The sequence below is a fragment of the Chenopodium quinoa genome, unplaced genomic scaffold (genome assembly GCF_001683475.1).
Source record: "Chenopodium quinoa cultivar QQ74 unplaced genomic scaffold, ASM168347v1, whole genome shotgun sequence".
Lineage (NCBI taxonomy): Eukaryota > Viridiplantae > Streptophyta > Magnoliopsida > Caryophyllales > Amaranthaceae > Chenopodium > Chenopodium quinoa.
In genome coordinates this window covers 374,030-395,246 of record NW_018743373.1, presented here as the reverse complement: position 1 = coordinate 395,246, position 21,217 = coordinate 374,030, and the positions used below count along the sequence as shown (strand labels likewise).

General features: G+C 32.9%; 2 protein-coding genes across 2 annotated transcripts; both read left to right on the top strand.

Moving 5' to 3' along the window:
- Nucleotides 1-516: 516 nt before the first annotated feature.
- Nucleotides 517-5,255, top strand: LOC110738097 (GABA transporter 1-like). The gene is made up of 7 exons (XM_021918465.1): nucleotides 517-879; nucleotides 2,109-2,339; nucleotides 2,932-3,029; nucleotides 3,131-3,317; nucleotides 4,088-4,218; nucleotides 4,330-4,563; nucleotides 4,817-5,255. The coding sequence occupies exons 1-7, from the start codon at nucleotides 756-758 to the stop codon at nucleotides 5,195-5,197; spliced, it is 1,386 nt and encodes a 461-aa protein (XP_021774157.1). The 5' UTR covers nucleotides 517-755; the 3' UTR covers nucleotides 5,198-5,255.
- A 9,599-nt stretch (nucleotides 5,256-14,854) lies between these two features.
- On the top strand, nucleotides 14,855-19,604 carry LOC110738096 (GABA transporter 1-like). Its single transcript, XM_021918464.1, has 7 exons — nucleotides 14,855-15,225; nucleotides 16,457-16,687; nucleotides 17,280-17,377; nucleotides 17,479-17,665; nucleotides 18,437-18,567; nucleotides 18,679-18,912; nucleotides 19,166-19,604. Exons 1-7 carry the CDS (start codon nucleotides 15,102-15,104, stop codon nucleotides 19,544-19,546), a joined length of 1,386 nt encoding a protein of 461 aa, XP_021774156.1. The 5' UTR covers nucleotides 14,855-15,101; the 3' UTR covers nucleotides 19,547-19,604.
- The last annotated feature ends 1,613 nt before the right edge of the window (nucleotides 19,605-21,217 follow it).

The window sequence follows — 21,217 nt, the reverse complement described above, 5'->3', positions numbered from 1 at the left end:
AAAGAAAAAAAAAATAAAGGAGTGTGAAAAAAAGGAAATATTGTAACAAATTCATACCATCGATCGCCTTGGAAAGTGGGTAGATGGTAGGCGAGGTGCTCGTGTCCTATTCATAGAAAATAGAATTGTATAATAGAAACACACAAGTATCTATGAAAGGAAAACCAAATGAAGTCTAGTACTCTTTTCGTTCCTTAGATTCCTACTTCAAGCCTTTATTCCTCATATAATAAAATGAATTAAAAATTTAATTTAGAGATAGAAGAAGGAGTATATCATTAAAGAAAAATTCAAATTTATCACCTCAATAAATTTAAAATGCAAATTTAATGCAAACTTCAAGTTAAATTGCTTAACGTATTGCTATTTACGTATAAAATCACTTTTAAGTTATCGATTTTACCCAAGAAATACTCTAAAATAATCTATTCCGTATTATGTACGGAGTACTTAACATGTTTTGTTATCAAGGAGTTAAATTGGATCTTATTCGAGATCATTACCTTATGTCAACTGCTGACTATCATTTTAAAGTTATTTTTTGGTAATGTTTCTCATACAGACAGTTATACTAAGCATATGTTTTGTTTTATTACGTCAATAGTCCAAATTTGTAGGCTGAACTACAATTTAATTTATTCATATAAAGAATGGTATATATACTATATACAAGTCTACCTTGGCCTATCTGATACTTGTATTATTTGATCAAAAAGAAAAAGTAGAGAGAGAAAAGGAGAGAGAGAGAGAGAGAAATGGGAACATATATTGTTGAAACACAAGTAGTTCCGGAAGAGAACACAATTGTTAACCAAGAATCTAATCATGAGAGAAAGGAGGAGCTTGATGCTGGTGCACTTTTTGTTCTCCAATCTAAAGGTATGTAAATTTTCAGTCTTCTTTATGGATCAACTGTATTTAGTGGCGGATCTTGAATTTTTTTTTTTTTTCATAGGGAACAATTGTTATTGCAACATTCATTTCCGAGGTTGCACCTACTTAAGACATTACAAACTAATAATGTAGTTTTGAGTATCAAAATTGTTGTAAAACACCAACTTATATATCATATGTATATGTAGTGCATTCTTGCAAAACAAATTGTCTAGCGTGGGAAAATTTTGTTGTTTGAGTAAGGTTTGCATATACTAATCGTAAGTATATATAATAACTATAATAATGTATGTGATTATTAATTATTATCACGTAGCTAGCTAGGATGATGATATTATGTGGCAGTAGTTTGAAGGTGCTACCAAATTCATTATATTTGGTACATAATTTTGTTTTCTTATAGTAATTTTTTTTTTTTTTTTTGAAAAGTTTTTCCTAAAGTGATTTTGGTTGGAAGGAAAAGGAGGAACAAACTACCACTGTTATATTCTTTTTAGTTTTGGACTTTTGGTAGACTACCAATTTGCAATAGCATACCTCTAATTATATTGAAATTTACATAATACATCAGGTTTACCATGAGCATGGTACACCCTGCTCTAAACGCTTGATTTTACATCAAATTAATATTTAATCTGCCAACTTTACACATTATAAAAAAATAAATAAATTAAATAAATAAAAAAATTATCAACTCCACAATTAATGGGATCATGCATGATCATCTCCTTTTTGCTGAACTTCCATATTAATTATTACTTCTTGTTATTTTTTTTTCTTTTTTTTAACAATATATGAATGCGGGCGGAAGATCCATAATATTAATAGGAAAAAGATATATGCAGCCAAGGGCTGCATATAAGAAGCTAAAAATGAAAAGGAAAGACAATAAATAACCATTTATTACACCGATTTACTCGTGAATTGTCGATAAATTCCCAACTTAATACTAAAAAAGGAAGTATATTAAATACTTATATGCAGCCCTAAGGGCTGCATATAACATTACCCTTTCAAAAACTTACTAAATTTATATACCAGAATACAAAAAAAAAAAAAAAATTTAATTAAAGAAAGACGATTATTGGATCTATTACTATATTATACGAAGTATTCTGTATTATATAGAATGCACTCGTATATATATTATATATTGTATAAAATACAGTTGTTGTATATGTAATGACTAATGAGTGATTAAATTGTGACGACAGGGTCATGGGTGCACTGTGGGTACCATCTAACAACATCGATAGTAGCACCGGCACTACTGAGTTTACCGTATGCTTTTAAATTTCTTGGATGGGCTGGAGGAATTATATGCCTCATTTTAGGAGCAATGGTCACATTTTACTCCTATAATTTGCTATCGTTGGTACTTGAACACCATGCTCAATTAGGTCGCCGCCATCTTCGGTTCCGAGACATGGCACATGATATATTAGGTATGTTCTTATTTATGGTATACAAATCCTCAATATTTAATACGCAGTATTAGACAAAGAACACATTAGTTTATTAATTAGAGTTTTAGAATTAGTTATATAGATTAATGTTTGTGTAAATATAATAGTCAATAAAATAATGATCAAGTATATCATCATGTTGACTTGTTGCTGGAGCAAGTTTTTTTTTTTCAATGTAAATCATAATTAAAGAAAACAACTAATGACTTGACCACGTTGAATCTCTTGTTATTTCAATAATATCTTGCCAAACTTGAAAGACGAAAAATACTTAATCTAATCATTTTCTTAACTTCAAAAGATTAAATGATGTTATAATTATTTGCTTTCATGTATGGTTCGTAAAAACACATTGACCATGTACACCAATTATTGCCTTTTTTCATAAAAAACACATATTACACTACGTAAGTACGTATTATTATATTTTAGTACTTTATTGTTAGCGTATGATAGAGACATTATTGGATTTTATCATGACTTACAAAATATTCAATTCAACTTATTTAGATATGATAAATTTGGCATCAAGGGATTAATAACTAAATAAATTTTTTAACATTATTGGTAGGTCCAAGATGGGGGCGATATATTGTGGGTCCAGTTCAATTTGCAGTGTGCTATGGTGCAGTTGTTGGAGCTTGTCTTATAGGTGGTCAGTGTATAAAGGTCATTTTTTCTTATTTCAGACAAAATATATTCAAATTATATTACACAATGATTTAGTCATGTATACTAATAACTTAGTGATGATGCAACTTATTTCTCAGGCTATCTACTTGTTGTTCAATCCGAATGGTACAATGAAGCTCTATGAATTCATAATAATATTCGGAGGACTAATGCTAATCCTAGCTCAGATGCCCTCATTTCACTCTCTACGCCATATTAACTTGATTTCTCTACTCCTATGCCTTGGCTATAGTGCCGCTGCTACTGTTGGCTCCGTCTATATTGGTAATCCAAGCCTTTTCTTCTTGATGAAAATAAGTAAACCCATGATTGATTTTTGCACTTCCCCACTTCATATAAACCTTGCTTGTTTTACATCATTTTGTTTTATTTATGTCGCATATTTTCACTGATATGTATTTCGTACTTATATTATCATCAATGTATATCCGGATTGTTCTTAATGTATATTTTTAAAATGTCGAATTTTTGTGATAAATAATTAAAGAGATTAATGACCAAATTTATATTTTAGCAAACTTGTCCTACTAAAACTTTATGTAAGGTATTATAGTGGCAATGAGCTAGATTGTGTATGTCTTTCAATTCACATGCCCACGATTACACACACACACAAACAAACAAAATAAAAAAAATAAAAAAATAAAGTGTTCAAGAATTTTATGTCAATGACCAATCTACATAAATGCCCAAATTTTATGTATTTTATGTCAATGACCAATCTACATAAATGCCCAAATTTTATGTATTAAAAAAAAAGTTACACGGCAATGCATCATAGTTGTAAAAGTAACATGATCCTGCCTCACACCAGGCCACAACCTTTAATTTTTTTTTTTTTTTTTTGTTGACATCAAGGCCACAACCTATCATACAGTACACTATCTAGGTAGAAAATTTAGCATGCATGTGATCAACCATGATATTACACTAGAAACAATTGAATCATATACTACCTTTAAATCATATTGCTTTTGAAAAGTATCCTAAAGTTGTCAATGGAAATGAATAATGTGTTGCATTGTGTCATGCAGGACATAAATCAAAAGGACCAGAGAAAGACTACTCACTAGTTGGCAACTCTGAGGATCGGTTATTTGGTGTATTTAATGCAATTGCGATTATTGCAACAACTTTTGGGAATGGAATTATTCCTGAAATTCAGGTTATTTAGATGTCATATCTTCTTAAAATCTTAAATTTTTGGATAGTCCTTAATTCAATTATATAATTATGTTGCTAATTGCTTATGAAATTTATGACACAATATTGTTAGGCAACGCTAGCACCACCAGTAAAAGGGAAGATGTTCAAGGGACTATCCGTGTGTTACAGTGTAGTTTCAATGACATTCTTTAGTGTCGCGGTGTCAGGTTACTGGGCATTTGGGAACCAAGCTGAAGGCCAGATATTAAGCAACTTTGTTGTGAATGGAAATCCTTTTCTACCTAAATGGTTCATTTTTATGACCAATGCCTTTGTCATCCTTCAAATTTCTGCTGTTGGTGTGGTACGTAACAACTTTACTTTTTCTTGCCTGGCACATTGATTTTCACACTGAAAGTTATGCCCTTAAGAAACCACTGCATAACAAGTTAAAAATACACTAATTAAAATGCCTTGATCTTTGATCTCACGATATAGAGTTTATAACTTATTAATTGTGAGATCAGTGTTCGTTTGAAATATAATAATCATAATAGTTTAATGATTATGTAGCTCATAATATGTAATATGTAACGCAATTCAATTTTTTGGCGCAGATATACCTGCAACCTACAAATGAAGTATTAGAGGGAGTATTGGCAGATCCGAAAAGTGGTCAATTCTCTCTAAGAAATGTGATCCCAAGGGTGATATCGCGGTCTCTCTCAGTCGCCATAGCAACAATAATATCAGCAATGCTCCCATTTTTTGGAGACATAAATGGAGTTATTGGAGCATTTGGCTTCCTTCCTCTAGACTTTGTTCTACCTGTCATTTTATTCAACCTTACATTCAAGCCTTCCAAACGTACTTTCATATTTTGGTTGAATCTAAGCATTGCTGTTGTTTTCTCCATATTAGGGGTCATTGGATCAGTTGCTGCCGTAAGGCAAATCATTCTTGATGCCAAATCTTATAAATTGTTTGCCAATGTATGAAATTTTCACTGCATTGGTGAGGCTGGAGTTCATATTTTGGGCTTTTTTGGACTTGAAAGAGGATGTCGTTTTTCCTTAGATTTAGAATATGTAAAATGTAAATTGTTTACATAAATATTTTTTGGGGGAGTTTTTTTTTTTTTTTTTTTTTTTTTTTTTTTTAAATTATTAAGGTTTAGGTGACCAAAAGTATTAATATATGTAGCTGCAAATTGCAATGTTGCAGCATTGTAACCAAATACCAATGCAAATCAAGGAGCAAAACAAAATCACAAAATTCCATTAATTGAGAACATTGAGCTTCTCGTTGAGACATGCTATATTTTCCACAAGGACTTAAGGTGTACTTTTTTTTTTTATTATTATTTTTTTAATAGTAAATCTGTTCATTTCTAAGGAAAAATTTACAATAATAATTCCACATTTTTATAAGTTTTCTCATAATAGTCTCATCTTTCAAAAATCTCGAAATAATCCCATCTTTTAGGGCTACCTATATATATATATAACAATTAGGGCAAGCTTGGATTGAGGGAGATATATTACTACGGTAATAAAAGTCAAACTAAGCAAAAAGAAAGTGAATATAGGGAGGTGGAGATAGTGCTGGTGTGATTGTAAGGAAATTATGTAGTGAAGGTGTGGTATGAGATGAAGAAAAAGGAACTAATACCCTCATTTTGGGGGTAATAGTTACACTAGGGGGGTGGATAACTATTACCCTCATTATGAGGATAATAATTTCTCCATCTCTCTCTTTTCCTCATGGCATAATTATCTTATTTCATTTGAAAGCACCTTGTCTCCTACAATAACACATCTAATTACTTATGTTTTTCAAGCTTGACTGATCAAGAATTACAAAATGGACAATGCAAAAACCAATAAGACTCCTATGGGTATTGGAACTAGGTTGGATGAAGATCCAACTGGAACTTGCATGGATCAAACTATGTATCGAGGTATGATAGGCTCTTTACTTTACTTAACAACAAGCACACCTGACATATCTTTTAGTGTAGGTCTTTGTGCTAGGTTCCAAGCAAATCTAAAGGAATGTCACTTGGTAGCAGTAAAGAGAATCCTTCGTTCATTTAAAGGAACTGATGACTTGAGTCTCTTCTATCCTAGAAGTGATTCATTTGAATTAAATAGCTTTACTGATGCTGACTATGCAGGTGATTTGGTTAATACACTACTAGAAAATAGGCAAATAATGACGAAAATTTTCCGTCGGAAACATCCCGTTTTCCGTCAGAAAACCCGTTTCCGACGGAATTCCGTCGGAAAACCCGTTTCCGACGGAATTCCGTCGGAAAAACTGTTGTAGGAAAATGGGCCTTTTCCACAGAATTTTCGTCGGAACCACTATTCCGACGGAATTCAGTCCGCCGGAAGTTATTTTTGGGCCCGAAATAGTCCGTCGGAAATGTACGACGGAAAATCCGTCGAAAAATGCTTTTAATAAAACAAAAAAAAGCCTCCCAGATGACCCACCACCACCCCCTACGCCATCGACCCCCGAGCCCACACCAGCCCGTACCACCCCCACACTAGTCCGTATGTACCACCCCCCACAACAACCCGTTACACCCCCACAACAGCCTACACCACCAGCCCCCTAACTCAACCAAAAAAATCAAAACCGAAACCCCTACCGACCCACCTAACCCTAACCCACCCAAATACATATCTTCCACCCAAACAAAACCAGATCTACAACCCTAATCATTACTGCCGCCAAACCACCAAATCACCCACCTAAACCATCACTACTGCCGCCGAAAAGACCTTCACAACAAAAATATTTAGAAAAATTCGAACTCCCAACAGCTGCCACAAAAAAAAATCGGATTAAACAACAAAAAAATTAAAAAAAAACACTTACCTTAATTCGACCACAAAAACCTCAAAATTAGGTTTAAGAGGCCAAATTCAACCACGAAAACTCTAGATCTAGAGTTTTCGTGGTCGAATTTGGCCTAAAAACCTTCATTTGCACCGTTGGAGATCGCGTTTGGGGGGTTGGGTTCGGATATTCGACCTGGTGTTCGATCTTGTGGCGGCGGGTGGTAGTGTCGGCGGTGGAAAGAGAAAGGAGTGAGAAGGAGAATGAGAAGTAAAGAAGAGGAAAGAGAAGGAGCAGAGAAGAGGGGACGAAGAAGAGGAAGGAAGAAAGAGAATTCGCAGAGAGGATGAATGAAGGAGAGAAGATGAGAGAGAAACAAAGAAGGGGGAAATAAGAGAAAGGGAGGCGGAAACAAGAGAAGGGGGAAATGAGGAGAAGGGGTGCGTTTTAGGGTAAAGAGAAAAATCAATTTTAATTTTTTTTAATTATTTTACGACGGAAAATTCCGTCGGAATGAACATTTATTCTGACGGATTTTTTATCCGACGGAACAAAAATCCGTCGAAATTTTTTCTTTTTTCGACGGAACAAAAATCCGTCGGAAATTTTGCTTTTTCCGACGGAATTTCGAGTCCGTCGTAACTAATCCGTCGGAATTAGCCTGTTTTCTAGTAGTGATAGAAAAAGTACTTCAGGTATGGTACAATTTTTAGGACCTTGTTTAGTTTCTTGGGGTTCCAAGAAGCAAAACACAATTGCATTATCCACAGTTAAAGCTGAGTATGTGGCAGCAGCAACATGTTGCTCACAAGTCTTATGGATAAAACAACAAGTTAGAGATTTTGGTATTATTTTTTAATGTGTTCCTATTTACTGTGATAATACAAGTGCTATTTGTATTTCTAAAGATCCAGTTCAACACTCAAAGGTAAAGCATATCCACATTAGGCATCACTTCCTAAAAGACAAGGTGGAGAAAGAGAATATTAAGTTAGAATTTTGTCAAACTGAAAATCAAATTGCTGATATTCTAACCAAGCCCTTGAACAGAGAAAGGTTTGAGAAATTGAGATTGGAATTGGGATGATCAAGTTGACTTGATTGCTTTTGAAGTTCCAAGATATGACTAAGTCAATAATCATGTAAATAAAGCAAAAAGAGCATTTGACGCAATTTTGGTGTGCTAAACATAGCTGAAGTAATCACTAAAGGTTAGTTCACTAAACACTTAATTGCTTGAGTAATTAATAATATACAGTCATATGTGTTAAAACCGTGTTCCATTATGTGTATTTTAAGAAAGAAAACACGTTTTGTAAATTAAATGAATTTGGAAAGAAAACAAATTTTGGAAAATACATCTTGCCAAAATTATTTTACAAAATTAATTGAACTTGTTCCAATAAATGACTGAATAGTAAAACCCATTCAATTCCATCACACCGCTTCAATTATTATAAAAAGCATCTTTCACCCACCTTTTCACTCCACTGTCAAATCAAAATTAACCCACTTTAGTAAAAACATCAAAGCTCAAAACCCTCCATTAAACACCATGGTCATCATTGCCGAAATTGTGTCTTTAGAAAACTCTCACAATTCAGAAAACACCATTCAAGAAGAAACCACTCCCTTAGCAATGGTGAACTACAAACCCTTTCTTGAAACAACCGAAACCACTTCCGATTTACCCAAGCCTGCTGAAAACCCTAAACCTCTGACTTCAAACCTTAAAGAAGCAGAGAGCAAGAATGAAAAAGAATAAATTGGTTCATCAAGTGTACTTGACAGAGTTTTTGAATGGAAACAAAAGAAGGAGAAAGAAAAATCACTTGAGAAGCAAATGTAGGAAGTTGATGAATTAGAAAAAGGGGTTCAGTAGGTAGAGGAAGATGATCAAGGGGAAAGTGATGAAAACGAGTCAGAATAGAGAGAGGAAGAAGAGAATGAAGAAGATAATGATCAATTGGAACTTCTTAAAAGTGCTGAAAGGTATGTTGTTGATCATAGACTCGATATATCTTGGTGCAAGAAGTCTAGGTTTTTAGAATTTCTCGATTTAATAAAATTTCAAGGGTGGGAGTATTTGTTGACAATTGCTTCAAATAATGTGCTATATCTAGTTGCTATGGATGAATTATGTAGCAAGTTCCAAGTAAAGAAAGGAAAGATCACTAGTTTAGTGAATAAAATGAAAATTGAACTTGATGTTGAAAAGCTAGGAAATTTTTTTAAAGTAACTACTGTGGGTTATGAACTGTATGTGAAGGGTAAGACATCTGTGAAGGTTGGTGATTATCTAAGTGGTGATATAGTTGAATTTTTGGGAGGAGAAAGAGGGGAGAATGTTATGAGTCATAATGATCTTAGGCCCCTAAATAAGCTGATGTTTAATTTGGTTAGAAAAAAAATTCTGCCTAGGACTGATAAGAGAAGTCAAGCATGTTTGATGGAATTGGCTGTCATTTTCTGCCTTTCCAAGAAAATAAAAATCAATTTTCCTTCATTGATGTATCAACATCTAGCACACTGTGTTCTAAGGAAGAACAAAGTGGTTGTGCTTTCTATTGTGTTTGAGTTTCTAGGAGTGAAGCTCAAAGGGGTTTATGAGGCTTTGGAGGAAAAACCAGAAAATATAATCAATGGTGAGACACTACAGGGTATAAGCCTTGAATTAGTGAATGGGAAGGTCAGAAGAGTAGAAGGCAAAAAGGCTGTGGGAGGAAAAAGAAAAGGGAAGGAAGTTCCTGAAAAGGGTGTAAGGAAGAGCAAGAGGATTTCAGCTAGTAAGACTCCTAAAACAAGTATGGAGAAGCCTCTTGAATTGGATGAGGATGAAGAAAAAGTTACTGTAGGGCAAGTGGCTGAGCTTGTTGATAGAGCTGACATTGTTGAGAAGCAGCTTAAGTCAGCCACGGAACAGATGCAGAAACTTGAGAGGAAGGTACAAGGTCTGGAAGGCAGTCTCAAAATGCTGAAGCTGGAGTTCCAGAGGGATCTCAAGAGCCTTCAAGACAAGATGGAGGAGTATGTGAAGCAGAACATTGAAGATAACAAGAAAATTCTTGATCTCCTTCAAACTTGACCAAGACCAGCCTCACCTACCTCAATTCTCTTAGCCTAACTCTAGCCTAGCCATTTCTATGTTTTTCTACTTCAGTCATGAACTTGTTTAGTTTCTGTTTAAGTTTTAGAACACTTTATTTTGGCTTGTAATATTTTAATTGTTCAGCAGGATGATAATCTTTTGATTTTAATGAACACTTTTGGAACTTGGAAGAAACATGTGTGTTTGTGTATATTATGAAAACTTGTACAGGGAAGTGAAATTAATCTAAAGGAAGTTAGCAACGCTACCTTCAGTTTCCCACACTTGATGAATTGTTTGAGGGGCTGTGGCTAGATGCTTAATAACTTAAAAAAGCAGGACTTTTTGATGATGCCAAAAGGGTGAAAAGAATAAGCAAACTTGAAAGTTGAAGTTGTTCTGGGTTCCAGTTGAGAAAGTATAAGAACTTTCTTCTGATATAGATGCCGGTATCTTAGTTCTGTTTTGTTTCTGTTTAGTTTTGTTTTTGTTTATTTCTTTTTTTCTGTTTTTCTTATTTGTGTGTTTTTGTTTATGTGTGTTTGCTTTCTGTCAAAAATTAAAAATCCAAAAATACACCCTTCTATTTGTTTTAACTTTTCAAAAGAGTTTTCTTAAGCTTGTCATCATCAAAAAGGGGGAAATTGTTGAAGCTTAAAGGTTTTGATGATGATGAACTTAAACTAAAGCAAACTCAACTAAAAAAGGTTTATAAGTGTTTGACTAGTACAGGTGAAGTTGTCCTTGGAGCTGGAAGAGTTTCTTGAACTATGAAAACATGAAGAGACCTTTATTGAAAAGTCAAACAATATAGAAGAAGAGTTCTCTAACAAGAACTAAGCTCCTTAACAGGAATGTTCCCTAACAGGAACTTGGAAGATGTAAGTTGAAGACAGTAAGTTCCAGAAGGAACTTAGTATGCGAAGTTCAAGTTGAGGACTGGAGATCAAGTGACAGCATGAACTCGTTCCTGGTCTGCGTGAAGCCCAAGTAATTCAAGTTTACAGAAACGCGGCACAACAATAGTAATTTAGTTAAGATTATATTCTAGATTTATTGTTAAATATATTAAGTAGATCTACATGAAATCTATTAGAAGCGTGATAAGATAAATTGGAAAATATGATAAAATTTGAAAAGATAAAAAGATAGATTTTAGAAAAGGATTTTATTTAAATTTGTTTCTTAAAATCAGTTTTGTTAAAAAGATATTATTAGTTTTAATTATATCTTTTTTTAATTTTCCGGAAAAAGATTTTTACAAAATATGTTTTACTTAAACCGTGTTCTTGAGATAAGGAAAGTTAATTTTTATCTTTTTGAAAACCCTACTTTCTATACGAGTTATACTTGTATAAATAGTAGAGAAATGATCTCATTAGGTTTTTGGGTGAGTTTTTGTGTGAAGAAACCTTTGACCTTAATTCGTGTAAGTTTGCCAAGCTTAATCTTGTCATATTAGTTTCGGATTTCGTGCATTGCTTGCCTAACATATTCTAGGTAGGGGTGAGCATGGGACGGGTACCCGTACTGATAGTATTAACGGTTCGGGTACCCGATAACCAAAATTCCTAAAAGTGATATCCATAACCCGAATTGATAAGTTCGGGTACCCGGACTTCGGGTACTCGGATTTTCGGATCAGTTATCGGGTACCCAATAAGATATCCAATAATGATAATTAAACTTAATTATATAGTTATTATAACATAATTTACCACTAATTAACAACAATATCAAATGATTTTGACCAAATTATTAATAATATTACTAATAATTGATATTATAAAGTAATAATAAAGTAAAGTAAGAGTTACTAATCATTGATATTATTAATAATATTACTAATCATTTATATTATTAAGTAATTATAAGCAAAAAAATACTTATCGGAACGGATCGGGTAACCTTTAATTTTAAAATGATACCCAATAACCATACCCGATAACAAATTATCGGAACGGGTACCCGAACCGTTACGGTTATTGGATCAGGTACCCTAATTTTTGGAATGGTTAAGGATCGATTTTTCGGGTTTTCTGTTTTTCGGGTAGTTTTGCTCAGCCCTAATTTTAGGTGTTATATTTTCTGTAATTGGTTAGGTTATTGGGTGTAAGTGTATGAAAACTATATTGCATACAGGAGAGATAGCTTTGTGTACAAAGGCTGTGATTGTACTGTGAGAGTACGAGTGAATTTAAGTCAGGGGACTTGAATTGGGTAGGATAGAGTCCTACTGTGTAGCAAGTTCTAGTTGGAACTTGTGAGCAAAGGTCTGTCTTATAATAGGTTTGTAACTTGGTGTGTGCCCTATTATAGTGGATTGGTTTTTGTGTTGAAATTCCTTAGAAGGGTCGAGATTTTACTTCTAGTTGAGCCCTGGAAGGTTTCCTCGTAAAATCCTGTGTGCTTTGCTAAGTTCCTTTTATATTTTGTTTGTAATTTGCAAAAGTAGTCACTGGGAACTCACCTACTATTTACCCCCCTCTTGTAGTGTTTGTTTCAACTAACAATTATTTTTTTTTTTTTTTTTTTTTTTTTTTTTTTTTTTGCAATTTATTGGGTTTTAGTTTCCAAGTAATTTCTTTAATTCTCCTTCATTCCCGTGATTTTCTACCAAAGGGACAATCAAATAGGGATGGAGGGAGTATATTTGTATAGGATCAAGTTTTTATACTTCTTAGGGTCTGTTCTCATTGAGTGAAATGAGTTGAACTGAACTGAACTGAACTTATTAAAGCTGAACTAAACCGAATATTTTATGAGAGAAAGAAATTAGTTGCTAAACTGAACTGAACTGAACTTATTAGAGCTGAACTGAACTGAACTGAACTGAACTTATTAGAGTTGAACTAACCTGAACTGAAAATAATTTGATGAGAACAGGGTCTTAATAAATATAATTACAAATATTCATGGTCAAAGTTGTGCATCGGTATATATAGGTAAAACTTCTATATCTTTGACGATGGATTCTCATTAATTTATAAGTGATAATATATTTATGTAAGATCTTGTTAGAATTGTGTCACATTATATTTTATTAATATCAAGTTTCTATTATTTTTATGTGTTTAGAAATGGATATATATTCATTTGAAGACGTGTCTTGAAGACCATAAAAAGTCAAATAGGACAAAAAAAAAGGAAAGTTGTTATTAAAAAAGTATAATACATATTTTGACAGAGAGGAAGTATAATTTAAAACATATATCTTGAGCAAGCGAGGAGTGTGTTTAATTTGCGGCTAAGGCCAATTTACCAGATAGGTAAATATAAAGACCTCTAGTGATATTTCAGTAAAAAAAATAACTCCGGTGATAATCTGGAAAAAAAATTAATCACATGTGACATTTAGACCAAAATATCTATTTTTTTCCACAAAGTCATCAAATTTTCTAATTCAATTCATTATTGTAATTTTTAAAAATTATTTTTCCCATTTTAAAATTTAAATTAATATGTCATCTCCTTTTATTTTGTGAAGTCCTGATATCAAATTAATTTCCAACCCCTTTCTAAGAAAATCGATAATAAGGGGTAGGAAAAATACGTTAAAAATAATATTTAATCAATAATTTTTATTCAAATTGTTAATTCCGAAAAAGGGGTTGGGAAATTAGGTAAGAAAACCATGAAAAAGAACTAAATTAAGCATTTGCGAGTAGTTTGTCGGAAATTTTTGTATATTAAAGGTTAATTGTCGCCTGAGATGATTTTTTTACACCAAATTGTTGCTTAGAGTTAGTTTTTTTTTTTTCACTAAAGTGTTGCCGGAGCTATTCTATTTACCAAATGTTCTCTAGGCGTTTTTTTTTATTTACTAATTTGGACAATTGGCTATGTGGCTAACGACACCATGTAACCACTAGTAAAAGAATAAAATAACCCCTATGATATTGACCGAGTAACCCTATAACATTGACGAAATAACCTATAATATTGAACAAGTAACCCTTATAATACTAACAAAGAAACCCAGGATAACCAGCCAAATATAAAAGTTGGTAAGCTTGAGTGACCTTATTCTCGGTTCAATTGGCTCTATTCATGGTAGATTATCAGTCGATTTCTCACCTTTGATTTCTAACAACTCCATCTAATACCAAAGTACCCTCAACAAGTCAAAAGTCATGATAATATCAGTGCCAATTGCAATCGAGAGTGCGTGTGGTTAACATTAAAAAACAACTTGATTGCGATTCTTTATGGAAAAGAAAAAAAAATAAAGGAGTGTGAAAAAAAGGAAATATTGTAACAAATTCATACCATCGATCGCCTTGGAAAGTGGGTAGATGGTAGGCGAGGTGCTCGTGTCCTATTCATAGAAAATAGAATTGTATAATAGAAACACACAAGTATCTATGAAAGGAAAACCAAATGAAATCTAGTACTCTTTTCGTTCCTTAGATTCCTACTTCAAGCCTTTATTCCTCATATAATAAAATGAATTAAAAATTTAATTTAGAGATAGAAGAAGGAGTATATCATTAAAGAAAAATTCAAATTTATCACCTCAATAAATTTAAAATGCAAATTTAATGCAAACTTCAAATTAAATTGCTTAACGTATTGCTATTTACGTATAAAATCACTTTTAAGTTATCGATTTTACCCAAGAAATACTCTAAAATAATCTATTCCGTATTATGTACGGAGTACTTAACATGTTTTGTTATCAAGGAGTTAAATTGGATCTTATTCGAGATCATTACCTTATGTCAACTGCTGACTATCATTTTAAAGTTATTTTTTGGTAATGTTTCTCATACAGACAGTTATACTAAGCATATGTTTTGTTTTATTACGTCAATAGTCCAAATTTGTAGGCTGAACTACAATTTAATTTATTCATATAAAGAATGGTATATATACTATATACAAGTCTACCTTGGCCTATCTGATACTTGTATTATTTGATCAAAAAGAAAAAGTAGAGAGAGAAAAGGAGAGAGAGAGAGAGAGAAATGGGAACATATATTGTTGAAACACAAGTAGTTCCGGAAGAGAACACAATTGTTAACCAAGAATCTAATCATGAGAGAAAGGAGGAGCTTGATGCTGGTGCACTTTTTGTTCTCCAATCTAAAGGTATGTAAATTTTCAGTCTTCTTTATGGATCAACTGTATTTAGTGGCGGATCTTGAATTTTTTTTTTTTTTCATAGGGAACAATTGTTATTGCAACATTCATTTCCGAGGTTGCACCTACTTAAGACATTACAAACTAATAATGTAGTTTTGAGTATCAAAATTGTTGTAAAACACCAACTTATATATCATATGTATATGTAGTGCATTCTTGCAAAACAAATTGTCTAGCGTGGGAAAATTTTGTTGTTTGAGTAAGGTTTGCATATACTAATCGTAAGTATATATAATAACTATAATAATGTATGTGATTATTAATTATTATCACGTAGCTAGCTAGGATGATGATATTATGTGGCAGTAGTTTGAAGGTGCTACCAAATTCATTATATTTGGTACATAATTTTGTTTTCTTATAGTAATTTTTTTTTTTTTTTTTTTGAAAAGTTTTTCCTAAAGTGATTTTGGTTGGAAGGAAAAGGAGGAACAAACTACCACTGTTATATTCTTTTTAGTTTTGGACTTTTGGTAGACTACCAATTTGCAATAGCATACCTCTAATTATATTGAAATTTACATAATACATCAGGTTTACCATGAGCATGGTACACCCTGCTCTAAACGCTTGATTTTACATCAAATTAATATTTAATCTGCCAACTTTACACATTATAAAAAAATAAATAAATTAAATAAATAAAAAAATTATCAACTCCACAATTAATGGGATCATGCATGATCATCTCCTTTTTGCTGAACTTCCATATTAATTATTACTTCTTGTTATTTTTTTTTCTTTTTTTTAACAATATATGAATGCGGGCGGAAGATCCATAATATTAATAGGAAAAAGATATATGCAGCCAAGGGCTGCATATAAGAAGCTAAAAATGAAAAGGAAAGACAATAAATAACCATTTATTACACCGATTTACTCGTGAATTGTCGATAAATTCCCAACTTAATACTAAAAAAGGAAGTATATTAAATACTTATATGCAGCCCTAAGGGCTGCATATAACATTACCCTTTCAAAAACTTACTAAATTTATATACCAGAATACAAAAAAAAAAAAAAAATTTAATTAAAGAAAGACGATTATTGGATCTATTACTATATTATACGAAGTATTCTGTATTATATAGAATGCACTCGTATATATATTATATATTGTATAAAATACAGTTGTTGTATATGTAATGACTAATGAGTGATTAAATTGTGACGACAGGGTCATGGGTGCACTGTGGGTACCATCTAACAACATCGATAGTAGCACCGGCACTACTGAGTTTACCGTATGCTTTTAAATTTCTTGGATGGGCTGGAGGAATTATATGCCTCATTTTAGGAGCAATGGTCACATTTTACTCCTATAATTTGCTATCGTTGGTACTTGAACACCATGCTCAATTAGGTCGCCGCCATCTTCGGTTCCGAGACATGGCACATGATATATTAGGTATGTTCTTATTTATGGTATACAAATCCTCAATATTTAATACGCAGTATTAGACAAAGAACACATTAGTTTATTAATTAGAGTTTTAGAATTAGTTATATAGATTAATGTTTGTGTAAATATAATAGTCAATAAAATAATGATCAAGTATATCATCATGTTGACTTGTTGCTGGAGCAAGTTTTTTTTTTTCAATGTAAATCATAATTAAAGAAAACAACTAATGACTTGACCACGTTGAATCTCTTGTTATTTCAATAATATCTTGCCAAACTTGAAAGACGAAAAATACTTAATCTAATCATTTTCTTAACTTCAAAAGATTAAATGATGTTATAATTATTTGCTTTCATGTATGGTTCGTAAAAACACATTGACCATGTACACCAATTATTGCCTTTTTTCATAAAAAACACATATTACACTACGTAAGTACGTATTATTATATTTTAGTACTTTATTGTTAGCGTATGATAGAGACATTATTGGATTTTATCATGACTTACAAAATATTCAATTCAACTTATTTAGATATGATAAATTTGGCATCAAGGGATTAATAACTAAATAAATTTTTTAACATTATTGGTAGGTCCAAGATGGGGGCGATATATTGTGGGTCCAGTTCAATTTGCAGTGTGCTATGGTGCAGTTGTTGGAGCTTGTCTTATAGGTGGTCAGTGTATAAAGGTCATTTTTTCTTATTTCAGACAAAATATATTCAAATTATATTACACAATGATTTAGTCATGTATACTAATAACTTAGTGATGATGCAACTTATTTCTCAGGCTATCTACTTGTTGTTCAATCCGAATGGTACAATGAAGCTCTATGAATTCATAATAATATTCGGAGGACTAATGCTAATCCTAGCTCAGATGCCCTCATTTCACTCTCTACGCCATATTAACTTGATTTCTCTACTCCTATGCCTTGGCTATAGTGCCGCTGCTACTGTTGGCTCCGTCTATATTGGTAATCCAAGCCTTTTCTTCTTGATGAAAATAAGTAAACCCATGATTGATTTTTGCACTTCCCCACTTCATATAAACCTTGCTTGTTTTACATCATTTTGTTTTATTTATGTCGCATATTTTCACTGATATGTATTTCGTACTTATATTATCATCAATGTATATCCGGATTGTTCTTAATGTATATTTTTAAAATGTCGAATTTTTGTGATAAATAATTAAAGAGATTAATGACCAAATTTATATTTTAGCAAACTTGTCCTACTAAAACTTTATGTAAGGTATTATAGTGGCAATGAGCTAGATTGTGTATGTCTTTCAATTCACATGCCCACGATTACACACACACACAAACAAACAAAATAAAAAAAATAAAAAAATAAAGTGTTCAAGAATTTTATGTCAATGACCAATCTACATAAATGCCCAAATTTTATGTATTTTATGTCAATGACCAATCTACATAAATGCCCAAATTTTATGTATTAAAAAAAAAGTTACACGGCAATGCATCATAGTTGTAAAAGTAACATGATCCTGCCTCACACCAGGCCACAACCTTTAATTTTTTTTTTTTTTTTTTGTTGACATCAAGGCCACAACCTATCATACAGTACACTATCTAGGTAGAAAATTTAGCATGCATGTGATCAACCATGATATTACACTAGAAACAATTGAATCATATACTACCTTTAAATCATATTGCTTTTGAAAAAGTATCCTAAAGTTGTCAATGGAAATGAATAATGTGTTGCATTGTGTCATGCAGGACATAAATCAAAAGGACCAGAGAAAGACTACTCACTAGTTGGCAACTCTGAGGATCGGTTATTTGGTGTATTTAATGCAATTGCGATTATTGCAACAACTTTTGGGAATGGAATTATTCCTGAAATTCAGGTTATTTAGATGTCATATCTTCTTAAAATCTTAAATTTTTGGATAGTCCTTAATTCAATTATATAATTATGTTGCTAATTGCTTATGAAATTTATGACACAATATTGTTAGGCAACGCTAGCACCACCAGTAAAAGGGAAGATGTTCAAGGGACTATCCGTGTGTTACAGTGTAGTTTCAATGACATTCTTTAGTGTCGCGGTGTCAGGTTACTGGGCATTTGGGAACCAAGCTGAAGGCCAGATATTAAGCAACTTTGTTGTGAATGGAAATCCTTTTCTACCTAAATGGTTCATTTTTATGACCAATGCCTTTGTCATCCTTCAAATTTCTGTTGTTGGTGTGGTACGTAACAACTTTACTTTTTCTTGCCTGGCACATTGATTTTCACACTGAAAGTTATGCCCTTAAGAAACCACTGCATAACAAGTTAAAAATACACTAATTAAAATGCCTTGATCTTTGATCTCACGATATAGAGTTTATAACTTATTAATTGTGAGATCAGTGTTCGTTTGAAATATAATAATCATAATAGTTTAATGATTATGTAGCTCATAATATGTAATATGTAACGCAATTCAATTTTTTGGCGCAGATATACCTGCAACCTACAAATGAAGTATTAGAGGGAGTATTGGCAGATCCGAAAAGTGGTCAATTCTCTCTAAGAAATGTGATCCCAAGGGTGATATCGCGGTCTCTCTCAGTCGCCATAGCAACAATAATATCAGCAATGCTCCCATTTTTTGGAGACATAAATGGAGTTATTGGAGCATTTGGCTTCCTTCCTCTAGACTTTGTTCTACCTGTCATTTTATTCAACCTTACATTCAAGCCTTCCAAACGTACTTTCATATTTTGGTTGAATCTAAGCATTGCTGTTGTTTTCTCCATATTAGGGGTCATTGGATCAGTTGCTGCCGTAAGGCAAATCATTCTTGATGCCAAATCTTATAAATTGTTTGCCAATGTATGAAATTTTCACTGCATTGGTGAGGCTGGAGTTCATATTTTGGGCTTTTTTGGACTTGAAAGAGGATGTCGTTTTTCCTTAGATTTAGAATATGTAAAATGTAAATTGTTTACATAAATATTTTTTGGGGGAGTTTTTTTTTTTTTTTTTTTTTTTTTTTTTTTTAAATTATTAAGGTTTAGGTGACCAAAAGTATTAATATATGTAGCTGCAAATTGCAATGTTGCAGCATTGTAACCAAATACCAATGCAAATCAAGGAGCAAAACAAAATCACAAAATTCCATTAATTGAGAACATTGAGCTTCTCGTTGAGACATGCTATATTTTCCACAAGGACTTAAGGTGTACTTTTTTTTTTTATTATTATTTTTTTAATAGTAAATCTGTTCATTTCTAAGGAAAAATTTACAATAATAATTCCACATTTTTATAAGTTTTCTCATAATAGTCTCATCTTTCAAAAATCTCGAAATAATCCCATCTTTTAGGGCTACCTATATATATATATAACAATTAGGGCAAGCTTGGATTGAGGGAGATATATTACTACGGTAATAAAAGTCAAACTAAGCAAAAAGAAAGTGAATATAGGGAGGTGGAGATAGTGCTGGTGTGATTGTAAGGAAATTATGTAGTGAAGGTGTGGTATGAGATGAAGAAAAAGGAACTAATACCCTCATTTTGGGGGTAATAGTTACACTAGGGGGGTGGATAACTATTACCCTCATTATGAGGATAATAATTTCTCCATCTCTCTCTTTTCCTCATGGCATAATTATCTTATTTCATTTGAAAGCACCTTGTCTCCTACAATAACACATCTAATTACTTATGTTTTTCAAGCTTGACTGATCAAGAATTACAAAATGGACAATGCAAAAAACCAATTAAGACTCCTATGGGTATTGGAACTAGGTTGGATGAAGATCCAACTGGAACTTGCATGGATCAAACTATGTATCGAGGTATGATAGGCTCTTTACTTTACTTAACAACAAGCACACCTGACATATCTTTTAGTGTAGGTCTTTGTGCTAGGTTCCAAGCAAATCTAAAGGAATGTCACTTGGTAGCAGTAAAGAGAATCCTTCGTTCATTTAAAGGAACTGATGACTTGAGTCTCTTCTATCCTAGAAGTGATTCATTTGAATTAAATAGCTTTACTGATGCTGACTATGCAGGTGATTTGGTTAATACACTACTAGAAAATAGGCAAATAATGACGAAAATTTTCCGTCGGAAACATCCCGTTTTCCGTCAGAAAACCCGTTTCCGACGGAATTCCGTCGGAAAACCCGTTTCCGACGGAATTCCGTCGGAAAAACTGTTGTAGGAAAATGGGCCTTTTCCACAGAATTTTCGTCGGAACCACTATTCCGACGGAATTCAGTCCGCCGGAAGTTATTTTTGGGCCCGAAATAGTCCGTCGGAAATGTACGACGGAAAAATCCGTCGAAAAATGCTTTTAATAAAACAAAAAAAAAAGCCTCCCAGATGACCCACCACCACCCCCTACGCCATCGACCCCCGAGCCCACACCAGCCCGTACCACCCCCACACTAGTCCGTATGTACCACCCCCCACAACAACCCGTTACACCCCCACAACAGCCTACACCACCAGCCCCCTAACTCAACCAAAAAAATCAAAACCGAAACCCCTACCGACCCAC